This window comes from Meyerozyma guilliermondii, genomic scaffold, assembly GCF_000149425.1.
Source record: "Meyerozyma guilliermondii ATCC 6260 scaffold_8 genomic scaffold, whole genome shotgun sequence".
In the NCBI taxonomy this organism is placed as follows: Eukaryota; Fungi; Ascomycota; class Pichiomycetes; order Serinales; family Debaryomycetaceae; genus Meyerozyma; species Meyerozyma guilliermondii.
In genome coordinates this window covers 19,935-45,347 of record NW_001809793.1, presented here as the reverse complement: position 1 = coordinate 45,347, position 25,413 = coordinate 19,935, and the positions used below count along the sequence as shown (strand labels likewise).

The following is a 25,413-nucleotide window of genomic DNA, read 5'->3' as shown; positions in this document are numbered from 1 at the left end:
GATTGTTTAAGCACCAATCAGATTTACTTTCCAGCTTATAAAAAGTTGGTATCTTCTATTAAGGTGGTTTATGCCTAAGAAGCAAGCACGACATCGAGAGCTTTTAAATCAACCTATTGAACCCGGATAACATTGGAAACCAGTGTACAATCGAGAAGTATTAACTTCTAAAAAAACGACTAAAAATCACAAAAAGCATATAAAAATCAATTCACTTGGTTGTTGACACCCCCATCGACCGGTGAATTTCGAATTATTTGATATTGAAACGTTTCTTGCTACTTCTCTCTTCGTTTCATTACAGGTAATTCGTCCCTTTTTGTTCCCACAAAAGAGTAAGTTTCAATCCACCAAAAAGAACTTATAAGTTATGGTTGCTCCTGCTTACGCGGAACCCACTTACGTTGATCATGAATTATCTGCCAATTTAGACTCGACTTTTGCATTCGAAGGTCCAGAAAAGTTGTTGGAGATTTGGTTTTTCCAGTCTGAAAATGACATTCCCAGTCATTGCGATAGTGAAGGCTTGCGGGCCATTCCTCTAAAGAAATGGCAGGAAATTTTGGACTTGGTTAGCTGCAAAATCTTGTCTATGAAGTCGTCTGATTATATGGATGCCTACCTTTTGTCTGAATCGTCTCTCTTTGTCTTTCCCCACAAGATGATCTTGAAGACTTGTGGCACTACAACCACACTTGCCTGTCTTGATACTTTGTTTGCTACGGTTGAAAAGTATGTTACAAAAAACGGATCATTTGCGTCGAAGAATGTGGAGAAGATATTCTACTCTCGTCGGAGTTTCATGTTTCCTGAAAAGCAGAAACATGTTCACCGAGACTGGAAATCTGAGGTGAGTCTCTTGAACAAACACTTTGACCATGGAAAAAGCTATGTGGTTGGAGACTTTACCAGCGACGACCACTGGTACTTGTACCTGGGAGGAACTAATTGCGAGTCCGATGAAGCCAGTGCTTCCAAGGATATCACTTTTGAAGTTCTTATGACCAAATTGGACCCATTGAAGGCCAACGAGTTTGTTACTTCGAGAAAACCAGGATCGGAATCTTTGGTTGAAGAAAGCGACGAGTACCATGATTTGGGCCATGATTTTGGCATGGAAACCATGAGAGATACAGAACTTGATTCTATTTTCGAATCGAGACGGAGATTGTTATCGGAGTCCCATCTTCCTTCTCCTTCGTTATCGGATAGCATGGAGTTGGAGAGTGTCGACGACAGTCCATTTGAGGAAGTTGAAAAGGATTCGTTTAATCGACTCGAATTTGTCCATGATGCGTTTTCATTTAGTCCTTGTGGATTTTCTTCGAACTCGATCTCGTCTCAATTGGGAGGTTACTACTACACGCTTCACATCACACCGGAAAGTGGATGGTCGTATGCGTCGTTTGAAACAAATTATCCATTCAATGATGCTACTGCAAATACCACTGTGGTTGAAGTTTTGATTAAAGTTCTTTCTGTTTTCCTGCCTGGACGTTTCTCAGCAACTTTGATTGCTGATCAGACTAGTGAGGCTAGTAAGCCATTTGAGTCGTTGTCGTCGTGTTGTGCTGAACTAATGAAGTTTGGTTACAAGAAACAGGACAAGATTTTTTATGACATGAGAGGTGGTTATAAGCTTCTCTACTTGAACTACCAGAAATGTTAGGACAACATTATCGATGTTTTTATGGTTATGTGATATTGGAACTTTGGGGTATATTTGTGGTCTTAATCCCATCCAGAGGTGTTTGTCGGGTGGTCAATATCTCGGGAAGCGGATGCAAATACATAGTTTCAATACATATACTGAAAAATACAGTAGGAGGTACAATTGGATGTACAGAAGAGTTTAATACTTATACTAAAGTACAGGAAGGTACAGAAGGACTAGTTAGCAAAACATATATACAGCTAGAGCCTCTATATCACCTAAAACTTCTTACCGAACAAGATGACTTGCAACTGGTCGTACATGGAGATGACACCGGCACCAGCAACACCTCTCAAGATGTTAGCACCGCAACCCTTGAACAAGGACTTGACACCTTCAGCAGCAACAACCTTTCTGAAACAGTCGAAAGCACCATCGTACTTGACGGCTTGACCAGAGGTCATCATCATTCTTCTTCTAACAGTGTCCAATGGGTAAGAAGCAGTGGAAGCACCGGTAGTAACAGTCCAACCCAACAAGAAGGAAGCCAAGAAAGAACCTTCCAATGGACCAACCAACACAACAGGCTTCAAGGAATCGTACAAACCAAAGTACAAACCTCTGTACACAACGATACCGATGACAGATGGTCCGAAACCTCTGTACAAACCAGCAATACCATCGGAAGCCAAGGTCTTCTTGTAGACATCCAACAAACCGTTGAATTCTCTGGCACCGTCACCCTTGGAAGACTTGGCATCGTTAGCCAATCTGGTTCTGGCGTAATCCAAAGAGTACACGAAAGCCAAAGAGGTGGCACCAGCCATACCACCGGAAGCCAAGTTACCGGCAAACCATTTCCAGTATCCCTCATCCTTCTTGAATCCGAACATAGCCTTGAACTTGTCCTTGAAAGCAAAGTTCAAAGCTTGAGTTGGGAAGTATCTCACCACATTGGCGGTGTTACCTCTCCAGAAAGAAGACACACCCTCCTCAGCAGCAGTTCTTCTGAAACACTCGGCAATACCGTCGTATTTCTTAGCCAAACGACCTTGCTTGATCATTTCGTCTTGGTTTTGGATCAACAACTTAACTCTCTCAATTGGGGCAGCTGCAGTCTTGGAGACTGCAGCGGAAACACCACCCATCAAAAAATCAATAAGGAAATTGGAGTCCATGTTTGTAGTGAATAGATTAAATCAACTGGAAATGATTTTTCAAAGTTTTTTTCTGAGGTTGCAGGGGCCCATTTATAGCTTCTGCACTACCGGGGGAAGTCGGGAAACTACGCGCCGTGATTGGATGTCGCAGAGGTTACCCGCCGCAGCCGCCCATCGTCGCTGGGCGGGTGCCAGGTTCACTAAAGCCGAGGAATGAAAAATTGTTCAATTGAACAAAATAGCTAATGCAAAATAGACCCTAAATTCAATTGCATTCAATCTATACACTAACAACACCCCCAGTTTCCATAGCTTGTTTTTTGATTGCTTCTGAAAATTTATTCGTACTGCATACAGTCGGGATCAAGCGCGTTTCTATTTCCGACACATGCATGGACGGCTGCAAAATTCTCGTCGTTGGTGGGGGGCACAATGGCACATTGGCAGCGATGGACATAGTAGATGCGATCAAGAATATAAGAAGGATTATTCTCAACTTTTGTTCAAAATTCATTTGATTCTGAATGTCTCGAAATCACTGCCGACGTTTCTTTTTACGCGGCTTCGCCTAACGCCAATTGTGGCACAGAAACTACACTATTTCATGCATATCGTTTATATATATATTGTACACCAATGATTGATTTTCATGCTCTATTATGTCTCATGTCGTCCATGGCAATTTCCTCGGTGCGCATCGAGGAGAGGTCGTCTGCCAGTGGATTGTAAGTATCTATCAAAGAATTGTTATCGTAGTATGAAACTCCCTGGCTTTTCCTCTTAAAAAGGTCGAGGACACTCTTGCGGTTTCCTCCACGACGGACCACCGATTCGGTGTTTTTCGGGGTTGGACTGCTCACCCGATGGTGATTATTTGCCTCGATAGGAGGTGTTGGAATCGCAGTGCTATTTTGCATCACTTTGGCTTGCTGCTCTAAATCGCTTACACTTCCACTGCCGCTGCTCCAATTGTTGTAGTTTTCAACTTGTTCAGTTTTCAACGTCAAAGTCGACTCGTAGTTATTATTCAGAACCGATCCCATCCGCAGCACCTGCGCATTGCTATACTGGCCGACCTTGGGCCGGTTTGGATCAGTGGGATCGTAGTCCTCGGGATAGGCATCGAAATCTCCTCTTTGGACGCATTCGCGAATGAGGTCGATATCTTGAGGGAAAAAATGGCGTTGAAGGACATCGTAGAAAAACCGAGGTATCAAACAAACGATGATACCAATAAAGGAACATGCCCAAAATGCTGTCAATCCAAACATTTGTTCTGCTGCCTTGTAGAACTCGGCACTGTAGAGAGGTGTGGTCCAGAGTCCAGTCCAGATGTAGATGAGCAAGATGGAAATAGCAACAATCAATGACGATAACCAATCCCACCGGTACTGGTGAAGGAAAATGTAAAAGTTGCACGAAATACATGAGATACATGTGACAACTATTCCAATCCAGAATCGATGGTCCACGGATAATCCGTTCATTGACGCAAATCCTCGATAATACATGAGGTATGGGAAGAAGAACGAAATGGCTGATTGATAGATGCCATCAACCATATACCACCAGAATTTTGACTGAGTGAATTCCGTACGCATAATACCGGTACGGTACAATTCGGGAATCAAAAGTGATACTTTGGCAGACACATCTTGGTCAAAAACTCCCAAGAAGATCACCGCCAAAGATGTAAATGCCAAATTGTAGAACATCAAGTAGGTGAATTCGAACAAATAGGTGCCATCGAAATCATCATAGATTCCATACCAGTATAAGGCAACAGAGAAAATCACATTCTTGTAGAAGAAAGAAGGAATCATTTCACTGAATCGCTTGTACGACCATCTTCCATGAGCCAAAAGCAATCGGGTCAAATACCTGAATTGACCCACGGCATAATCCGACGACATGGCTGCCTGGCGTCCCTCTTCTCCCACTATTCCAACTCCAACATCAGCAGACTGAATCATAGCAACATCATTAGAACCATCACCAATGGCCAAAGTCATCACATCCAAGGTATCCTTGACCAACTTGACTACAGCTGCCTTTTGAGCTGGAGAGACTCGACAGCACATGACGGCCTTACACTGCTTGCAAAGCAATAGGAACTTGCGTTTGGCATCTTCATTCTCCAACGCAACCTTCAAAGCATCACCATCAATGATTACTCCAAAGCCTTCGTTGGGAGGTGTGTGGTCGCCAATAGCAGCTTCTTTTTCTTCAAACGAACCCGTCATTCCAAAATGCTTTTGCAAGTATCTGGAAAGTAACAGTGAAACAAGAGTTGCCTGGTTGTCGCTGTTCTCGATTCCAATTTCTGCTGCTTCTTCGTCGTCCATTTCAGTCTTGATAACCAAGAGTTCCATGTCGTTACCCAACAAGTTACAAGAAAATCCAATATTGATGGCAGTTTCAACCTTATCACCAGTCAAAACCCACAACTTGATTCCAGCCCGTCCAAGCGTTTCAATTGCATCAGGAACTCCATCCTGGAGTCTATCCTCAATAGCTGTGCCTCCTAAAAGTACAAGCTCACGTTCGATCGATTCAGCTACTGCTTCCATCTTTTCCTCTCTCCTATCGAGCGAAGCTGAAGCTTCCTGATGACGAACGTTCCACGCAAGGTACTGCGACCAAGGAATTTCTCTCTGTGCAATGCACAATGTTCTCAAACCCTCTGTAGCATATTCCTCCAAATGTTTCGACGTCAAATCCAAAAGAGTTTTGTCGTTTTGGGTACGAGACAAACGCGAGTATATGATCGAGTCGGCACCCTTACAGATTAGAAGAGCTTTTGGCTCACCGTCGGGAGTTTCTGGTGGAATCTTGATTATTGCACTCATTCTCTTTCTTGTAGAGTTGAACTCAAGCGTGTTGAGTACTTGATATTCTTTGGTCTCACCCTGAACTTCGACAACAACTCCAGTTTTCGTATTCGCCTTGAAATTGAATCCCAAACTACGAACAGTACCAACAAGAGCAGCTTCATCTGGTGATTGTGCCTTCAACAACATTTTGGAAGGGTCGTCTTCTCTTGGCTCAACAAGAACATTGTGACACAAGGCAAGCGCCAAAGCAAAATGTTCATTGCAAGCTTTTTGATGTTCTCCTGAAGCACCAGTTATATCCTCAGCAAATTCCTTACTTACAAACGTCAACTCGTCCATATAAGGATTGTCATGAATGGAGGACAAGATCTTGAGCATTTCTTGCTTATTTTCCGCAATTAGTTGACGCTCATGAGCACCTTCAGCATCAACATCAATTCCTTGACGTTTCCGCAACCCAGCTAATGCTTCGGTATATGCCTTTCCGTACGAAATTCCGTTAATAGTACACTTTCTGAATTCCATCAAATTTTGTGTCAACGTTCCAGTTTTATCACTGAAGATGTATTCTATCTGCCCCAAGTCGTCAGAAATACTCCAACTCTTGGGTGTGCATGGATGATCAAGCCTTTCGTAATACATTGAAACATCAGAATAGATGAAAAATGCTTGTAAGGTCTTGATGATCTCAATAGTAATGTACAAAGAAATGGGGACCAACGACTGGTAAAGAATCACTGCAACAAAGAAAGACACAAGACCATTCTTCGCTGGAGTCCCAGCAATTGTTTCAAATTCGAAATAGTCCCTCGAAGTATCGTGAGTTCGATAGTAGAATCCATTGATGATACCCGATGAGAAACAAAGAATGAAGAGGATAGCGAAATTGAGAACAACATAATAGTTGAGCTCTCGTGAAAGCCTCGATTGCTTTGTAGGTGTGATTCCGGCATTCATCATGATTTTGGTATCTTCACCGGTAAATGCAACAATACCAATTGCCCATTTTGTATTCCTCAAAAAACATCCACGCAAGAGAAGATTGTTTATAGTGACACTTTCTGTCGCCTCTTCGGATGTGACAGGATGCTTGTAGCTTATGTTAGCCTGGTATGAGTAAAGATTGGCCTGAGGACCCTCACTGTTAACTTGAAATTCACGCAGAAGAAGGTCATCAGCTCGTTGGATTTTGGAGCCCAATGAACCATATTTAAGGGCTTGACGGACCTTTAAGTTTGTCTCTCCGTCAAGATTTTTTGTCTCGACATAGCAACAGTTGTCGTCGTCACTAGTTGAAATAATTACCAAATCTGCTGGGATTTCTTCGTTATTTTGAACCCGGACAATGTCGCCTACACGGACATCCTTCCAGTATTTTCTCGCATACCGAAGTGTCTTTTGACGATGTACCCCCGATCTTCGAGAATATTGACCCGAAGGGCGGGTTCTCTGCATCGATCGGCGTATATCTCCTGATGGTCTTGGCGACTGAATATCCGACATAATATCGCTATCGAAAGATTTACGGATATTTTGAGGTTCTGCCACCTCTTGACGGGCCTTTTCAGCGCGTCCCTTTTTGGTAACGTTGCGTTCGAGAAAGCGAATGAACCGGAAAAGAAGACGAGAATTCAACTTTTTGAACCGACGCCAGTACGACACTTTTTCTTGCGACACGTTGGGGTTTTCGTATTCGGAGTTTTCGGCCGCGTGCACGAGAATGTGAGTGTATTGGTTGTTAATCTCCATGTCCGAACCCGTTCGCCTGGAGTCTTCGATAGCGTCTTTACACGCCGTGATTAGTACAATGACGATCAATGGTACTGCTGCGAGAACGGGACTGGGTACACCGAAAATCTGGAACGCTCCCAAGATGAGCATCGCGAGGAAATAGATGTTGGCGACGTTGTGGAAAAACTGGTTTGAAGATGTTTTTCGGTAGAAAAGACAATGGGGTGTATTTGGTGGTTCTGATCTTGTTACGTGGGTAGGTGATGATGGGTTGGCCGGATTGTGGGTCGACGGCTGATTGTGGGAGCGGACGGTTAAACACCACTGTTCTTTTTTCGGCTCTTCTATCTTTTGGATCGGCGGTTTCTGGTGTTGAGTTGTGGTCTTCATCGTCGTCGTCACCGGTATCGGACTCGTGGATGTGGGTGTCGTCTGTGCGGGGCGGGCGGATAGATATTTTGCGTTTTGGGTGGTTTGACAGTTTTGACCTTGAGATGGAATTTTGCGAGAAAATGCCCTTGAGAGTTTTGGACCGGCTTACGTTCTCGCGCTGCGGGCGTCCCTTCTTGTTTCTGGTGGTTCCCCACCGGTGTCTCTGCATCGTAGGCGGCGGCGACGGCATAAATGGTGGTTCCGAACCGGAGATGATGGACGCGGAATCTGCCGACTCAAACGTTACCTCGGCCGAGTCCGCGAACGGCAGCTGTGGTTTCTGGAAGCTGACCTCGTGGTCCTCGTCAATGGCAAACGTGGGCGAGGCCCGGCCGCCATAACCAGTAGGACTTACTTGGTGGTCGCGATGGCCGTTTTGCATGCCGTGCAGGTGGGGAAGATTGTACAATGAGTGGGCCAGATGGAGGGTTCCTGACGACGCCAGACGCGTGTCGGTACGCGTCTCGGGCGAAGCAAAGCTCGCAGGGTCCATTGGGAGGGCCGGAAGTGAACTTGTAGGAGGCGAACCTTTGGTGGAAGGAGACCGTGTGGGGGGAAGATTGAATCTAAGCGAAGGTTTACGCGACGTTGGTGAGCTAGCCACATTGAGTTTTGGTGTGGGCATGGCGCTGGACTCGGGGGACTGGTGGGGATCGAAATCGGCCCGAGTTTGATGTATAGATGAATCCAGAAATCCCGAATTGAACGTGTGATCAGAAAAAACCCGATTATTATTGGAGGTGTGTGGTTCATAGTGGTCGGAGGTGGTTGAGTTGCCGTCTACGAACGTGTAGCTATGGTCCGCAAACGGACTTGACGCCGGCTGGTCGTCATCGGAATTCTGGGCCGCCATCAGACGAAAAGAATTTGAAATCAGATCTGCGTGGGCACCGATTATGCGTCGCGTTTGTCAGCGCTGACCTAATCTACCAATTGGACCGGGGCTAATTTTTGGCGGTTTTGAGTGGGGTGCGGTGGTTCTGGACGCGTTTACGTGGTCTACTGTAGGAATTGAGTATGAGATGTGAATTTTGGGTTGAAAGCAGCCGATTTAGTGCAAATTCGTGGGGTGGTAATGGCCGAGGTAAGCTGGTGTATGGGTGTATAAGATTTTTCAGGGGGAATTCGCGCTCATCGGCGCGGGTTCCGTATGATCCGATAAAGAGATTATATAATCAGGCTGAAGCGAAGCGAAGCCTGATGAACCAGCTAACCAGGCTGAAGCAACCAGGCTGGAAGCGAAGCGACAGCCTGGTGAAACCAGCCTAACCAGGAAACCTGAAACCAGCCTAACCAGGAGAAAACCAGGCTGCCGCTTCGCTTCCAGCCTGGTGACCTACGCGAGTCAACTAAGTGAGTAAAGTAGGTGACAAAATACCAGATATCACAACGCGATGTAAATAAAGGCATTGAGTATCACGATTCTTCCACAATACAAGCTTCAAATTTTAGTCTTGTTGAAATTGCTGAAATCTCGATCAATTCCTCTTCACTTCTCTTCTCCCTTTCTACGTCGCATACTTTCGCGTCCACTCCTTCGCCACCTCGATAGCAGCCTTTTCGTCCTTCTTCCAGTCCTCTGCAACGTCGTTGGCCAACGGATCATCAGGGTTTGGCGCACCCAACAACGCTTGGATAGACAACAAAATCGTTCTGATTTGCAACGCCGGACTCCAATTATCTTTCAATACATCCAAGCAAATACGGCCCAATTTATCTATGTTGGGATGGTAGATTTTGGTGAGAAACCGCACTTTGGGTGCACACATGGGATAATCATCAGGTAAATAAAGTTCTAGTTTGAACTTGCCATCAGCATATGGTGAAGAAGAAGGACCATCAATACACACTTCAAAGTACCTCAAGTTGTCTTCTGAAGGCACAGCGGTGATGCCGGGCACGGGATCCGACACCAACCGTTGGGTTTCCTTGGATATTCTTTTTGGAAGTGCAGCCATGGAAATAGGGAGGGAGATTGGCAAATATAGAGCGTGCGAGCGGCGTGCGAGCGAGCGTGCGCGAGCTAATGAGCAGCGTGCGCGCTGCGAATTAGTGAATAGTGGGAGGAAATAGCTGGGAAACAGGCGTGCGCGCTACGAAAGTGCGAACTGAATTCGAAAGCTGCAAATGAAGCTGTAGGAGCTGCAAAATGAAAGACAATGGAGAAAAGCAATGACGAAATTATGGCCAGTGACCAAGAAATGACCAAGCCCTGACAAAGCAACGACCATCAGATACAACTAAGAAGCAGAACTGAAATTTGAGTAAGCTGAAACTTAATTAAGTGCTACAATCACTAACTATAATAGACTGTAACAGTACACTGTAGACATCATATATTACTTGGATTCACATTATACTTCTTTTCGTTCTTAGCGCCCAATTCCTAGCGCCTTTCTGCATGGAACGGTGAATGTAAAACGGTAAAGTAAGAGATGCAAATTGCCGTAAAAAAAAACGCAGTAATGATAGCCGCTGCACCAATTGCAAATTGACAAAATTGAATAACCAATTGAAATGGTCACGTGCCGCGCTCTCAAATCTTTTCTCTCACCAAACTTCACGCTTATGTCCTCACCTCCATTTATAAATCGTCTTATTGTCGGTACTTTGGCCGTGGTGGCCGGAGCCTGGGTTTTCTGGGACACAGGAAAAGACTTTGAATTTATCAAGTATACGCCGCACACTCCAGAAGAGGTGGAAAAGCGCAAAAGAGAACACAAGGGTTTGCTGATTAAGCACTTGGAAACGTGTACACTTGACTATACTCCGGAAGCCAAAGCGCGATTGGAAAAGTTGGTTAGAGAGAGGGAGAAAAATGAAAGAAGTAACGAGTAAGAAAAATGAAAGAAGTAACAAGTAAGTTCAATTACGAGCAATGGTCACAAATGAAATAATGACAATGAATCAAACATGACCAAATCACTGTTCTAGAACCACTGTGGTTACCAGGGCAAGTCTAGTTTGAACCAAAAGAAAATACCAGCCACAGAACCAAAATACAACAAAATACAACAAAATACCAAAGTAACACAAAAGCACAATGGTTTCGCAACAAAGAATCAGCCACAAGAATAGAAATCAAAACCGACAAAGAAGCATAGAACAACCAAAGGAACAAACCAAAGAAACACAAAGAATTGAACCAAATAAACCAGAAACCAAAAACCAAAAGAAATTAAAGCATAGAAGTGTTGTCTTACAACTTGTGACTATTGTTCTGCAATATGCTCTTGTGATTGCTCTTGCAATTGCCTTCAATTGCCTTCGATTGCCTACGACTATTACCCTGCAACTTCGGGTCGTTTAGTTGATTGGTACTTGCTTTCGTAGCTGTGTCGTAACTGTGTCGTTCCGAAATCACATTCAAACGTTAAATGTAACACCCCGCAAAATTGTAATCCGTTGAATTTTTCATCAACCGAAAAATTAGCCAAATTAGCGAACCTTCACAATCTCCACTTTCATTGATAAAGAACCTCGGCGCCTTTAACATGTCCCCTCTCTCACCCCTCGCAATGGTTCCTTTCCGCCGTCACTTTTCCCCGCAAGTGCCCCATCTGACTCCCGGGTTCATTATTCTGTCGGCAGACTGCAGAAAACCCAATCGGTTTCCCCATCGGTGGACGGACATAATGTGGGAATCGGATTTATCTACAATTTCTAGTTTCAAAGGTTTTCAATATAATAATTTAAAATTTTTAAAGGCACCTTACATAGTTGGGTGAAATTCATGCCAATGACGTAACTGATAATTCAGTAGTATTTTCTATGTTAAATATTTGCGTTAATATCGAGGTGTGATTACCATGCCTAATTAGGCCGAATATTTTAAACCGCCTGTATTCATCCCTGCAGTTGACCCCTTCTGCGGCTTACACATAACTAGTCCTAATTAGGCCGCATGCATAAAAAATTCTCGATCGATTGTGCAGGCATCGGCATGAAATCTAGGAGCCGTACGACGACAATCCATGGCATCATGATTCGCAATTGACAAATAAGAATGACTCAAAGCAACTCAAAGACAATCGCTAAATAACAATAACTTTCATTATTTTTGCGTTACGGTTTGGCACTTTGTGTTCAATGTGTCAACTATTCATCCAACATTGTCGGGCATGTAAAAAACCGAAGCCGACATTAATTCCGGCAAAATCTGTTGCCAATGCCGGTTTGCGCATATTAGAGCCATTACAGTTTACCCCACATTTTATCGCTAGTACATCCGGGCAATTTCATAGAAGCGCAACATCAAAAAAAACCCGCAGGGTGCATATTCCCCGCTTTCCTAATCGGGCTATTTTGTTTCTCCGCATTCCTAATTAGGCCTAATGAGACGCAGCAATGTATAATAGAATGCAGATCAATCTCATATTACGTGCATGCAAGTGCGTGAAAATCGCCTAATTAGGTAGGCGAGGTCGCCTACTCGGCTCTATACGAAGCATGCGCTTGAAAACGCCCCAAACTATCAAATCATAATCTCCGAATATTGTTAATCGCCTCAATTCATATTCAAGTTATCATCGGATTCTATCCGAAATTTGTTCGTAATTTCTTTGAGAGCTTCTCTCATGTCCCGATGTGCATCACCAATGGGCATTGATTTCGAATTGTCAATTAAAATTATGCGCATTGAAATCAAATTTCCTATTTAGGAAAAGAGGAGTACCAATCACTCCTGTTTAGGTTGCATATGCAAACAATATACTCGAATAGGAAAATAACATTGAACGTTCATGCAAACTATTAATGTAACCCTTCCTTTCAAGGAGGTGCCATTGTCTATGGATCACCAATTAGGATTCGCTTGTAAGTTGACAGAATGATCCAAAATTAATGTGATAGTATTTTGGATCGAGAAAGAGTCATCTAAGAGCTTTATCATCGAATAATCAAGTCATTAGTTACAAAGGGTCTACTCTTGGCACTTCGTAATCGCATATTGAGTTTTATTTCCATTTTATGCAGAATGCATTAGAGTGTGCATGATGCATAACACGGCGCGCATCATGCATGAGTCGGGCCCATCGCCAATACTTAGTATTTGCAACTACTACTAATGACTTGCAGCATCCACAGCGGCTCTGGCGCCTGCCTTGCATTTGCCGGAGCATCTAATCCTTTGCCGCAGGTTCCCCCTTTCTGTTGGGGTTTCTATATAAATCCATTCTCCCGCCACAAAGTTTTAAGATCATCCTAATCTTATATTTCCCTTCCTTCACTGTTAGCTAACTTGCTTCCATCAATTGATACCCGGCATATCGCCTACTTCCCTCGCTAATACCCAAGGAAGTGACAATGGAAAATAAAAGGTATGTCACCGATACTTTTTGTCAGTTATCTGTTTGTTCTCTACTAACTCAGCAAAATACTTCCTCCTGCTAATGGAAGAAAATTATGGCGTGTGAGACTGGCTAGTGCCAGTGCCAAAAAAGCTGTGGGTTCCAACTTTTCCATGGAATGTTTCAATAACTCAATGAAAATCTCCGCCGCCGGTACAAGCTTTCTGACCAGAAGACCACCATCTAAAAGACCCAAAAATAAACCAGGAATGCCCAAAGATTTTGTCTTTGTTGATTTGCTGCCGGTGAAGACGCAAGAAGCGGAGATGACAGGATCGAACGATTTGGCGTCGATTTCGTCGGCACCTACTTCTGCGTCCGCTTCCACATCTGGATCGCTTCCACCTTCACCTACATCTGATGACGACTCAATTTTCTCAAACCTCGACTCTGCTACTATGATGAGCGAGTTGGACGGCACCGGTGCCTATGTGCAGGACACGTTTTCCACCGATACTAGAGCAGAGATGGGATTAGGTATCATGAACATTGATTTCGGGATGGGCTGGCAGTCTCAGGAGGCTGCGTCTGGTGCCGCTGAGCTCGCTCCTCTTGCATATTCAATGAATGGCATCGACACCTCATCTACCCCACATTTCAACAACTTTGTGTTTGGCACGACGCGCGGCGAAGATACTTCCAACACCATGCAGCCTCGCGGGCATAAACGTGCATACACTGTTGGTGATATTTCAACTGGTGCAGCACCAAATCTCAAACGTTCGAAAAGTACCGGAGACAAAAGAAGAAGTGGGGAGATCCAATTCAAGGCGTATCACGCTCCTGTGGCTGGTCCCAGGAAGCAACTTAGTCATAGACACACCATGTCTGCCCCAGTGGTTCCACAAATCAAATCGCAGCAGCCGCAACCCATTTCTAATTTGGAAGATTTCATGCTTCTTAACGAGCAAATCACCGTTTTTTTGAGTGATTCTGACACTTCTGATGCTGGTGAGTACTCGCCTGTATCGGAGTTTGTTCCTGAAGTGGACAATATTAAACTTTCAAACTTTAAAGGATGTGCAAATGACCAGTTTATGGCTCATAAACCCGAGGAATTTGACTTTAATTCGTTTGTGACATTCTAATTGACTTTTTTGGTGCTCCAGTTTCGTGTTTTTTTTCGTGCTTTTTGTGCTTTTTTGTGGTTATTTCGTGCCTTTCGGCTTGCTTTATTCGTGGTTTGCAACCAATTCGTGCCTTTCGGCTTCAATTTCGTGCCTTTTGGCTTTAACAATTCGTGCTTCGGCTTCATTCGTGCTCCGGCTTCGTGCCCTTTGGCTTACTTTCGTGCCCTCTGGCTTCATTCGTGCCTTTTTGGCTTCAATTTCCTGCCTTTTTGGCTTCAATTTCGTGCCTTTTTGGCTTCAGTTTCGTGCCTTTTTTTGGCTTACTTCCGCCCTGGTTCACCTTGGCTCTTCGCATTTCGTGCCTTAAGCTCGTTTTCCGCATCAGTTTACTTTTGCAACCATTTCGTCCAGTAGGAGTTGTCCTACTGAAGAATCGTATTGACGATTATTCATATTTATTACGGTCTGTGCTTTTCTGGTTGTTGGCAATTATTGCCGTGTACATTATCTACTAATAAATCATACCCAGTTCTTCATTTGTAGAAAATTGAAGTGTTCTTGTAGTGTTCAGTAGGACCTTCCTAATTAGGACAGGTTCCATTTTCGTGCATATCGACCATATTTCCTAGTTGGGTAAGGCTCTACTCGCTTTCTTGAACAGGAAACCTCTCAAGCTTCATAGTCTGGGGTGCGTATTCCCTGTTCGGGAAGCATGTTCCATGCAAGGAACAACCTCATGAAAAATACTCGCAAAATCGCCGCACTGTGTTTTAACCTTCTAGCATTGGTCAAGAGCTTCTAACGTTAATTTGGGAATTTCCAGAAGCAAAAAACGTTCTTTGGTATTTTTGGAGTGCGCTAAGAATGGTTGGCTAAGTATGTGAGAGATATTTATGAATTTTCAACTTTTTGAAAATGATGAAACTGCCCAAAAGTAGAGTAAAAAACGCTGACAAGCTTCGATAAGAGTAAACGTGGAACTTGCTTTTCTTGAATTTGAACAATCTCACCAAATGTTGAAATAGTCTATGAACAAGTGACGTAATTGTTTCAATTCTACTTGGTTTTGTTTCTACTAGCAAACGACTTGAGTCTTGAATAGTTTAAGTTTATTGTTGTTTACGTCGTTAATACCAAGAGAAATGGCTTTCGAAGAAGGTTCACGTATTCAATTAAGAAATTCAAATCGGTTGAAATCTCAATTGTATCATATCTTGGAATTCTGCAATTTTGCGAATTGATGAAAAATGTCAAAATAGACTCTTGACTACTTGAAAATATCCATGTTTGAAATTATCCCTGTTCAAAACTCTGTTTGAATTGCGTTTCTGCTACTTTGATCCATTCCCAACGAAATCACCTGTACAGATTTATTTCCATAAAGGGTAATCTTCAACCTCAACTTAGTTATCAGATGCTAAACTTTCCGGCACGTGACAGAAATGTGTCGTCGACATTTGTGTAATAGATGTAATAAGTTTTGATAAATTAATTGGTTTTATGGTATTTTCCGAAACCATGATTCTCAATGATCCACTGTTGATTGAGTTTGTTTGCTCTATAAACAGTCTGAATACTAGAACTCAATAACTAGCACTGAAAATTGTCTGTTCTGAGATCTCAAGGTCTGCATATAGTCTTATCAGTGCGACAATTATGCTGAAAATAGAATCTTATAATATTTTCATATGACAAAAGCCACGCTTCCATGATATCGTATAGACGCATTAATGAGATTTCGTTAATCTCCAAACGTCTTAGATGATATAAAACTAACAAGATACTTCGTAATAAACTGCCTCATCTTCAATGGCACTTTTTGATATTTTGAAATCAGCTGAATTCTGTTTGGCACATTGCTACTTGCCGATTTTCAGACAGAGTACTCTATTCATGATTACCCTTCAAGATATTATCACCCACAAAACAAGCTAACTAAGTCTACTCAATCTACATTGATCATAGTAGTCGTTACATTTCCTAGCTAATTGGTCACCGAGTCAACAAATTTCTTCCCATGTTTCGTCACCGCACGAGCCTTCAGACTTTCCACATACTCCTCATAGTATTGGGGAGGTAAATAGGGTGGTAACTTGCGAGGAGTTTCAGCCAGACACTGAGGCTCAAAGAAGTCGTTTTGTTCACCCGAACCCATGCAATCGTGCTTCTGATCCAGGGTAAAGCTGGTAGTTAAGCAATGGAGGTTATCACGGTAATCATCAATTAATTGACAATCAGTGTATGGAGACCATCTTCGACGCACACCTTCAAGAGTGGAGGCTATAGACGAATCATTAAGAAGTGCCATACTCACAGAATGCCAAAAACTGGGCCATAATGGTTCTTCCGGAGCCCAGGTTTCGCAAGGATCAAGCAATTCTCTTGCTGAATAACCAAATTTCCATGCTGGTTCCGCTCCAGAATTCACATAAGATTCGTTCAAAGGGGTGTAAAATGTGAACGAGTTGACAATATCAAAGGTATCTTCGTCAACGGCATAGTACCGCCAACCTGGATTCGAGCCTTGGAACGGACTGATTGGCGGAGCCATTAATGCAAACGCAACAGCTCCTTCGGAAGTTTCTTTGCAATCGGTGTCGTAGATAACCTGGTAAAATTCGTCCTCATGTCCAAAGAGAATCGCAGCAATAACCTTGGGAGAAAATCTTCTAACAATGGTAAGAAATACCTGAGACGCAATGGGCATAGAGTCCACACTTGGTGGATGCTCACCAATGATCCAAACTCTTTGGTTATTCTGCTCACTATCCAAGAGCTCTTCCACTAAAAAGCTCCAAACTCCAAACCTGTCCGGGCTTTCTGTGCTGATGAAATTGTACAAATTCTTTGTGCTCCACACCTTGGAATTCAACGAAATTACCTTCAAGCCTCGATCGGTTACAACGGCGTAGCCAAAGTGGCTGTAACGGATTTGGTTGACTTCATTGGAGTCGATCCACCCCAACCTGGTCATCAAGTCTGCTTGGAAATCAAACTGTTATTGCTGGCTTGAAAACAGAGGATGACTTTTGGGTGCAAATTGGTGCTTTGGATAGGTGTCGCCAAACGAGGGAAATATAGGAATGGAATGCAAATGACACTGGATTGCACTATAAGCTAAATCTTGCGTGCTCATGTGGTCATTTTTGGTGAGAAACTGGCGGTCTCTATGGTCAATTGCCGAACCAGTGACAATTGCAAATTCGAAATCGAGCAGATTTTCGTGAAAGGCTCGAATATTGCGGAGAGTGTTGTTCAACAAAACTGGTGGCACATCACACAAATACGTGCCAAATTCATGAGCGGGACACCATGCATCTTTGTTGAAGATATCCACGTAGTTTCCCTTTTCGAACTTTCCCCGTGAATAGCTGCTGTTGAAAAATGAAGCTACGCCGGTTTTAGTGTCGCTAACATGCATACTATAACCTTCTGGAGGACAATTGAAATTGGCAGAACAAGGAGAACAGCACAAACTTTGTGAGCAATTTGCTTCAGAAGCCACAGCATAATCTGGTTGAAGATTAATATGACCAAGATGGAGCACATTAAACGACTCACCACTTTGTACCGGAGCAGAATAAGATTTTGGTTTTGGTGGCCACATGGTATCAAGATTGATTTCCGGGGTTTCTGGCCTTTCGAGGCATTTGGATTCATGGTAATAACAAAAATAATCTCCATCCAATCCTTCAGGACTCATTGATTGAAGCATCAAAATGAAGTCTGAACCAAGGGTAGATTTGTCGGCAGAAAAGGGACTGAAATTCATCTCACATTGCCCAGCATCATGCATAGCTTCGGTACACCACCGCTTGAACACATAGGGAACAATATCGGGCCGGGTCAGTGAAAGAACCTTGCCAATAGAAAGCCTTGATTTGCAAGCGGTACAAGCATCGGCGGCCTTACAGGTTAATTGTAATTGCTCGATGGATCGCCGAATAAGTTCAGTATCATCCAAGGGAGTCACCGCGGTTTCATGGCAGTCATAGATATCCTTGACTGCAGAAACAAGTAGGGAAAAAATTAGGATCAGTTTCATGAGGATGAAGTAGTTTTTCGCAGCCATTTTCACATACACAAATCGCGGGAGTGCAGACAAGAACAAGAGAGAAACGACTGATTACAACAAAATACTCATGAATCCAAGTCGAAGCATATAAACTCAATTGTTGACTTAGTGGTTGACATTAGTGAGCGAGAAATTAGAGCTGAGTACAGAGATATTATTGGTTACTCATCACCTTGAAGTACTACCTGAGTAACCGAGATTGTTACCAGGTATCAGCTGAAATCGGCTTAAATCTTGGCTAGATCCGGTGAGGAGTACTGCCGTTCTGAAAAGGTTGCATTGTTCAACTTTTCCACAAGTTTTGGGTCCCCAATTCTTTGAATGATTTATCGATATCACTTGCATTCCCCTCATTACTGAGCGCAAGTATTTTCTGGTTCTTAATAATAAGGTTCAGAATATTATTGAGAGCATGCACGACGGGCAAAAATACAAGGGGTAATTTGCCGGGCCATCTTGATAATAAAAAGATGCACCAGGTTACGGTACCAACTGAAGGCAATGAAAATCAATCATTTCAGCTTGATTCAACGAATATTCGGATGCGCATTTACCGCTGGTGAAATTTGTCGTAAATTTGACGTGAAACGGGCTGCGGCATTTCATGTCTCTTGTGCAGGCATCGAGCTAACCGATGTTGGACCGTATGGTGCCGAATTAGTAATGAGACAGGGTCTGCGACTATAAAATGATCGCAAAAAATATTACCCAACAATGTCTACAGTTTTTGTTTCTGGAGCAACCGGCTTCATTGCCCAACATGTGATCAAGCAGTTAATCGCCAAGAACTACAAAGTTGTTGGTTCTGTGAGATCAAAGGAAAAAGGTGAATCTCTTACTGAGAAGTTTGGATCGTCGTTTCAATACGAAGTTGTTGCTGATGTAGCAGCAGAAGGTGCCTTTGACCAAGCGTTGGAAAACCATCCAGAAGTGACTGTGTTTCTTCACACTGCTTCTCCATTCCGTTTTGATGTCACTGACATTCAGAAGGAATTGTTAGATCCTGCTACTCAAGGAACTGAGAATGCTCTTCGTGCAATCAAGGAATTCATGGTTCGCAAATTAAAAAAGTTGTGAGTGACTTCGTCGGTATGCCTGCTATTTATGGATCTCAATTACCGAGAGAAATCCTGAAGTTACAAACACTGAAGCCTCGTGGAAACCCAGGCACTGCCAAAAGATGCTCTTCAAAACCCAATTGCAGGCTACCTCATTTCCAAAAAAACTTGCTGAAAAAGCTGCTTGGGATTTCGTGGAGAATGAACATCCCAACTTCACCTTGACCACGGTGAACCCAGCTTATGTATTCGGTCCTCAAGCTTTTGATTCTGATGTCAAAGATACGCTCAACACATCGTCTGAGATCATCAATAAGGTTTTAAAGTTGAAACAAAATGAAGAAATTCCAACGATGACTGGCGCTTTCATTGACGTTCGTGATGTGGCCAAGGCACACTTGATTGCTTTCGAAAACGAGACCGCTAAAGGCAAACGATTGGCTCTCGCTGAAGGAAGATTCAGCAACCACGATATTGCCAGAGTTGTCCACGAACATTTCCCAGAAGCTGCGATTCCTCAACCAGACGCTCAGAAATCTGCACAGGAAAAATCCGTCTTGTGCAAGTTGGATTTTTCTGAAACCCAACGTATTTTTGGGTCAAAATACATTGATTTTGATACCAGCGTTGTGGACTCTGTGAAACAAATTCTTCAAAAGTAGGGGAAAGGCACTATTTATTAATATCTGTTAAGGAACTAGATGTCAGGAAAAGACTTAAAATCCCAAAGCATTTATTCATTTCTTGGTTTTGCATCGGATTCTGTTCGATTGATATTTTAACTAGTTTGTGGTATACTATGTACATTTTGATTCGTCTAGACATTGCTAAATCTTTCTTTTCGTCTATTTACATCATACTTCGGTTGGCCCGAAGGTTTCTGAGTAGATGTTGAAATTTACACTTCCTCTTTTTGCGAGTTCGTCATTGACAAAATGCATGTAGCCGCTTGGTCCGAGAAGGTAGACATCGTATTTTTGGTTTGGTACGATGAAATCAAAGTCACTGCTTTGAAGACGATTGGAATTTTCAGCATCTGAGTAAAAATCAGTAACCGTAAAATTTGGGTATTTTGCAGCCAATTGAGAGAGCCATTCTCCAAACGGACGATGACTCTCAGACCTATTTGAATTGTACATTTTCACTTTGCGACCCTTGGAAAGAGCTTGCTCAATAATACTGACAAGTGGTGTAATTCCAATGCCTCCAACGTAAACCAACATTTCCACACTTGGGTCATTTTCATGATAAGTAAAGCTACCACCTGGTGAAGCTACTCTGATTTTGTCACCGACTTTAAGTTGTTCATGAATATGGCTGGAAATCTGTCCACCTTCAAGCTTGCGGACGGAAATTCGATAATGGTTTTCTGTTGGAAATTCAGAAAGAGAATACTCTCTACTCTTTTCAAACTCCAGCCCTGGAAGTTTCCAACGAATACAGACATACTGACCTCTCTGAGGAGTTGCAATTGCACTTTTATCGGTTGGTGAAAAATAGACTGATTTCACATCGCTTGCTTCATTTTGTATTTTTTCAATGGTGAATTCCTTGAACCCGTTCCAAGGTTGTTTCTGGTAACAAGTATCCTCGGCGTTGATCAACAACCGAGCCAAGTTTCCATAGGCAGTTGCCCATGCTTGAAGAAATTCAGGTGTCGCTAATTCTCCCAACATATTTTCCATGGTGTTGAGAAGACAAGTTCCCAACAATTGGATAGTGTTCTGGTTTGACCTGGAGTCCCACATGTTTCGTGACAATTTGCTGAACAAACCCAGTCAAGGGTTCCAAATTTTCAATATTTTCGGCATATTTCAACAATGCAAATGCAAGAATTTTGGGTTGACGTAACAGTTTTTGATCAGATTCATTGAAAAACGGCTTTACTTCAGGATAACTGGAGAGCATTTTCTGATAAAAGTTCTTGGTGAGTTCCTGACCCCAGAGCTTTCAATATTGGAACTGAAGCCTTGACAATGTTAACTTGTTCTGGACTAAGCTGTTGAATGGTGTACACTTGATTTGCAGCCTTTGTCATTATGAAAGTGAGGGAGGTGGTGCGATTATTCTGGGTATTTATGCATCTGGTATATCCGTGGAAACCGTTTGGAAGTCAGCCACATGCGTGTTTGAAAAATATTTGGTGTGGTATGATTTCGGGCAAAGTCGGAATGGATGAGAAATGAGAAAATGAGTATGAGTGAATATTCGCGATGAGTAATGAGTGCGATTCGAGTGGTTGAAAAATAAGACAAGAAACGACGAGAAACTGGGGTAGTTGTGTATAGACGACTCCACATTATCAATTATCTATATAGTTTATCACTCGTGATACTTTATCAATTCTAGTTCATCATTCTTGAATAGTTCACCTACCAAATTACTCGTGCCAAGCTCGTCAAGGTTCGGGTGTATAAGCCCGTTGACTCGGCTGCAAATTCGTAATTATAGAACAAGTGGGGCTGAGAGAACCCTTACAACTCCTTAAGAAGCTTCTACCAAAAACGTATCGAAAATTCTTGGCCTTTTGCTTATCTGTCAAATCTTTGGCATCCTCTTCAAAATCCAATGATGGTGGTCCGTAGAGCTTGTCTCTCCTAGCATTTTCCATATAGCATCCAGCACCATAAGCCAAAATTGAAAGACAAGCTGCGGAGGTAAAGCCTAAAATAGCATGATAACCAGTAAGGTAATGAGGTGCCTGTTTGGCGAGAAAGAATTGTGGAGCAATGATGTTGGACACACAATAAGACACAAAATTCACCGTATTGACGATAGTCTTTTTTGTATGGCCCGAGGTGTTGGCCATGGACAACGACGTCATACATACGTAAGGACCCCAGTAGAAGTAAAAGAAATAGTAAGCAACGAGCAAACCATGTTTGTTGTGGTCTTCGTGCAATCAAGATTCATGGTTCGCAAATTAAAAAAGTTGTGGTGACTTCGTCGTATGCTGCTATTATGGATCTCAATACCGAGAGAAATCCTGAAGTTACAAACACTGAAGCCTCGTGGAACCCAGGCACTGCCAAAGATGCTCTTCAAAACCCAATTGCAGGCTACCTCATTTCCAAAAAACTTGCTGAAAAAGCTGCTTGGGATTTCGTGGAGAATGAACATCCCAACTTCACCTTGACCACGGTGAACCCAGCTTATGTATTCGGTCCTCAAGCTTTTGATTCTGATGTCAAAGATACGCTCAACACATCGTCTGAGATCATCAATAAGGTTTTAAAGTTGAAACAAAATGAAGAAATTCCAACGATGACTGGCGCTTTCATTGACGTTCGTGATGTGGCCAAGGCACACTTGATTGCTTTCGAAAACGAGACCGCTAAAGGCAAACGATTGGCTCTCGCTGAAGGAAGATTCAGCAACCACGATATTGCCAGAGTTGTCCACGAACATTTCCCAGAAGCTGCGATTCCTCAACCAGACGCTCAGAAATCTGCACAGGAAAAATCCGTCTTGTGCAAGTTGGATTTTTCTGAAACCCAACGTATTTTTGGGTCAAAATACATTGATTTTGATACCAGCGTTGTGGACTCTGTGAAACAAATTCTTCAAAAGTAGGGGAAAAGGCACTATTTATTAATATCTGTTAAGGAACTAGATGTCAGGAAAAGACTTAAAATCCCAAAGCATTTATTCATTTCTTGGTTTTGCATCGATTCTGTTCGATTGATATTTTAACTAGTTTGTGGTATACTATGTACATTTTGATTCGTCTAGACATTGCTAAATCTTTCTTTCGTCTATTTACATCATACTTCGGTTGGCCCGAAGGTTTCTGAGTAGATGTTGAAATTTACACTTCCTCTTTTTGCGAGTTCGTCATTGACAAAATGCATGTAGCCGCTTGGTCCGAGAAGGTAGACATCGTATTTTTGGTTTGGTACGATGAAATCAAAGTCACTGCTTTGAAGACGATTGGAATTTTCAGCATCTGAGTAAAAATCAGTAACCGTAAAATTTGGGTATTTTGCAGCCAATTGAGAGAGCCATTCTCCAAACGGACGATGACTCTCAGACCTATTTGAATTGTACATTTTCACTTTGCGACCCTTGGAGAAGAGCTTGCTCAATAATACTGACAAGTGGTGTAATTCCAATGCCTCCAACGTAAACCAACATTTCCACACTTGGGTCATTTTCATGATAAGTAAAGCTACCACCTGGTGAAGCTACTCTGATTTTGTCACCGACTTTAAGTTGTTCATGAATATGGCTGGAAATCTGTCCACCTTCAAGCTTGCGGACGGAAATTCGATAATGGTTTTCTGTTGGAAATTCAGAAAAGAGAATACTCTCTACTCTTTTCAAACTCCAGCCCTGGAAGTTTCCAACGAATACAGACATACTGACCTCTCTGAGGAGTTGCAATTGCACTTTTATCGGTTGGTGAAAAATAGACTGATTTCACATCGCTTGCTTCATTTTGTATTTTTTCAATGGTGAATTCCTTGAACCCGTTCCAAGGTTGTTTCTGGTAACAAGTATCCTCGGCGTTGATCAACAACCGAGCCAAGTTTCCATAGGCAGTTGCCCATGCTTGAAGAAATTCAGGTGTCGCTAATTCTCCCAACATATTTTCCATGGTGTTGAGAAGACAAGTTCCAACAATTGGATAGTGTTCTGGTTTGACCTGGAGTCCCACATGTTTCGTGACAATTTGCTGAACAAACCCAGTCAAGGGTTCCAAATTTTCAATATTTTCGGCATATTTCAACAATGCAAATGCAAGAATTTTGGGTTGACGTAACAGTTTTTGATCAGATTCATTGAAAAACGGCTTTACTTCAGGATAACTGGAGAGCATTTTCTGATAAAAGTTCTTGGTGAGTTCCTGACCCAGAGCTTTCAATATTGGAACTGAAGCCTTGACAATGTTAACTTGTTCTGGACTAAGCTGTTGAATGGTGTACACTTGATTTGCAGCCTTTGTCATTATGAAAGTGAGGGAGGTGGTGCGATTATTCTGGGTATTTATGCATCTGGTATATCCGTGGAAACCGTTTGGAAGTCAGCCACATGCGTGTTTGAAAAATATTTGGTGTGGTATGATTTCGGGCAAAGTCGGAATGGATGAGAAATGAGAAAATGAGTATGAGTGAATATTCGCGATGAGTAATGAGTGCGATTCGAGTGGTTGAAAAATAAGACAAGAAACGACGAGAAACTGGGGTAGTTGTGTATAGACGACTCCACATTATCAATTATCTATATAGTTTATCACTCGTGATACTTTATCAATTCTAGTTCATCATTCTTGAATAGTTCACCTACCAAATTACTCGTGCCAAGCTCGTCAAGGTTCGGGTGTATAAGCCCGTTGACTCGGCTGCAAATTCGTAATTATAGAACAAGTGGGGCTGAGAGAACCCTTACAACTCCTTAAGAAGCTTCTACCAAACGTATCGAAAATTCTTGGCCTTTTGCTTATCTGTCAAATCTTTGGCATCCTCTTCAAAATCCAATGATGGTGGTCCGTAGAGCTTGTCTCTCCTAGCATTTTCCATATAGCATCCAGCACCATAAGCCAAAATTGAAAGACAAGCTGCGGAGGTAAAGCCTAAAATAGCATGATAACCAGTAAGGTAATGAGGTGCCTGTTTGGCGAGAAAGAATTGTGGAGCAATGATGTTGGACACACAATAAGACACAAAATTCACCGTATTGACGATAGTCTTTTTTGTATGGCCCGAGGTGTTGGCCATGGACAACGACGTCATACATACGTAAGGACCCCAGTAGAAGTAAAAGAAATAGTAAGCAACGAGCAAACCATGTTTGTTGTGGTCTTCGTGCAATCAAGATTCATGGTTCGCAAATTAAAAAAGTTGTGGTGACTTCGTCGTATGCTGCTATTATGGATCTCAATACCGAGAGAAATCCTGAAGTTACAAACACTGAAGCCTCGTGGAACCCAGGCACTGCCAAAGATGCTCTTCAAAACCCAATTGCAGGCTACCTCATTTCCAAAAAACTTGCTGAAAAAGCTGCTTGGGATTTCGTGGAGAATGAACATCCCAACTTCACCTTGACCACGGT

At 42.7% G+C, this 25,413-nt stretch overlaps 13 protein-coding genes across 13 annotated transcripts; 6 read left to right on the top strand and 7 right to left on the bottom strand. All coding sequences in view use genetic code 12, as the record gives it.

Moving 5' to 3' along the window:
• Nucleotides 1-370: 370 nt before the first annotated feature.
• SPE2 (adenosylmethionine decarboxylase) lies at nt 371-1,669 on the top strand (the record flags this gene model as incomplete). The annotated part of the gene is made up of 1 exon (XM_001481888.1): nt 371-1,669. The coding sequence occupies one exon, from the start codon at nt 371-373 to the stop codon at nt 1,667-1,669; it is 1,299 nt and encodes a 432-aa protein (XP_001481938.2).
• On the top strand, nt 1,663-2,847 carry PGUG_05699 (ADP,ATP carrier protein; the record flags this gene model as incomplete). Its single annotated transcript, XM_001481887.1, has 1 exon — nt 1,663-2,847. The coding sequence occupies one exon, from the start codon at nt 1,663-1,665 to the stop codon at nt 2,845-2,847; it is 1,185 nt and encodes a 394-aa protein (XP_001481937.2).
• Nucleotides 1,933-2,832, bottom strand: PET9 (ADP/ATP carrier protein; the record flags this gene model as incomplete). Its single annotated transcript, XM_001481886.1, has 1 exon — nt 1,933-2,832. The coding sequence occupies one exon, from the start codon at nt 2,830-2,832 to the stop codon at nt 1,933-1,935; it is 900 nt and encodes a 299-aa protein (XP_001481936.1).
• A 614-nt stretch (nt 2,848-3,461) lies between the features above and the next one.
• PGUG_05698 (aminophospholipid-translocating P4-type ATPase) lies at nt 3,462-7,769 on the bottom strand (the record flags this gene model as incomplete). Its single annotated transcript, XM_001481885.1, has 1 exon — nt 3,462-7,769. The coding sequence occupies one exon, from the start codon at nt 7,767-7,769 to the stop codon at nt 3,462-3,464; it is 4,308 nt and encodes a 1,435-aa protein (XP_001481935.2).
• A 1,550-nt stretch (nt 7,770-9,319) lies between these two features.
• PGUG_05697 (E2 ubiquitin-conjugating protein) lies at nt 9,320-9,769 on the bottom strand (the record flags this gene model as incomplete). The annotated part of the gene is made up of 1 exon (XM_001481884.1): nt 9,320-9,769. The coding sequence occupies one exon, from the start codon at nt 9,767-9,769 to the stop codon at nt 9,320-9,322; it is 450 nt and encodes a 149-aa protein (XP_001481934.1).
• Nucleotides 9,770-10,328: 559 nt separating this feature from the next.
• On the top strand, nt 10,329-10,649 carry PGUG_05696 (uncharacterized protein; the record flags this gene model as incomplete). The annotated part of the gene is made up of 1 exon (XM_001481883.1): nt 10,329-10,649. One exon carries the CDS (start codon nt 10,329-10,331, stop codon nt 10,647-10,649), a length of 321 nt encoding a protein of 106 aa, XP_001481933.2.
• Nucleotides 10,650-13,272: 2,623 nt separating this feature from the next.
• On the top strand, nt 13,273-14,247 carry AGA1 (Aga1p; the record flags this gene model as incomplete). The annotated part of the gene is made up of 1 exon (XM_001481882.1): nt 13,273-14,247. One exon carries the CDS (start codon nt 13,273-13,275, stop codon nt 14,245-14,247), a length of 975 nt encoding a protein of 324 aa, XP_001481932.2.
• A 1,966-nt stretch (nt 14,248-16,213) lies between these two features.
• Nucleotides 16,214-17,203, bottom strand: PGUG_05694 (uncharacterized protein; the record flags this gene model as incomplete). Its single annotated transcript, XM_001481881.1, has 1 exon — nt 16,214-17,203. One exon carries the CDS (start codon nt 17,201-17,203, stop codon nt 16,214-16,216), a length of 990 nt encoding a protein of 329 aa, XP_001481931.2.
• Nucleotides 17,204-17,227: 24 nt separating this feature from the next.
• PGUG_05693 (uncharacterized protein) lies at nt 17,228-18,301 on the bottom strand (the record flags this gene model as incomplete). Its single annotated transcript, XM_001481880.1, has 1 exon — nt 17,228-18,301. One exon carries the CDS (start codon nt 18,299-18,301, stop codon nt 17,228-17,230), a length of 1,074 nt encoding a protein of 357 aa, XP_001481930.2.
• A 1,183-nt stretch (nt 18,302-19,484) lies between these two features.
• Nucleotides 19,485-20,024, top strand: PGUG_05692 (uncharacterized protein; the record flags this gene model as incomplete). The annotated part of the gene is made up of 1 exon (XM_001481879.1): nt 19,485-20,024. One exon carries the CDS (start codon nt 19,485-19,487, stop codon nt 20,022-20,024), a length of 540 nt encoding a protein of 179 aa, XP_001481929.1.
• A 192-nt stretch (nt 20,025-20,216) lies between these two features.
• On the bottom strand, nt 20,217-21,110 carry PGUG_05691 (uncharacterized protein; the record flags this gene model as incomplete). The annotated part of the gene is made up of 1 exon (XM_001481878.1): nt 20,217-21,110. One exon carries the CDS (start codon nt 21,108-21,110, stop codon nt 20,217-20,219), a length of 894 nt encoding a protein of 297 aa, XP_001481928.2.
• A 1,213-nt stretch (nt 21,111-22,323) lies between these two features.
• PGUG_05690 (uncharacterized protein) lies at nt 22,324-22,935 on the top strand (the record flags this gene model as incomplete). Its single annotated transcript, XM_001481877.1, has 1 exon — nt 22,324-22,935. One exon carries the CDS (start codon nt 22,324-22,326, stop codon nt 22,933-22,935), a length of 612 nt encoding a protein of 203 aa, XP_001481927.1.
• A 718-nt stretch (nt 22,936-23,653) lies between these two features.
• Nucleotides 23,654-24,310, bottom strand: PGUG_05689 (uncharacterized protein; the record flags this gene model as incomplete). The annotated part of the gene is made up of 1 exon (XM_001481876.1): nt 23,654-24,310. One exon carries the CDS (start codon nt 24,308-24,310, stop codon nt 23,654-23,656), a length of 657 nt encoding a protein of 218 aa, XP_001481926.2.
• Between the last annotated feature and the right edge of the window lie 1,103 nt (nt 24,311-25,413).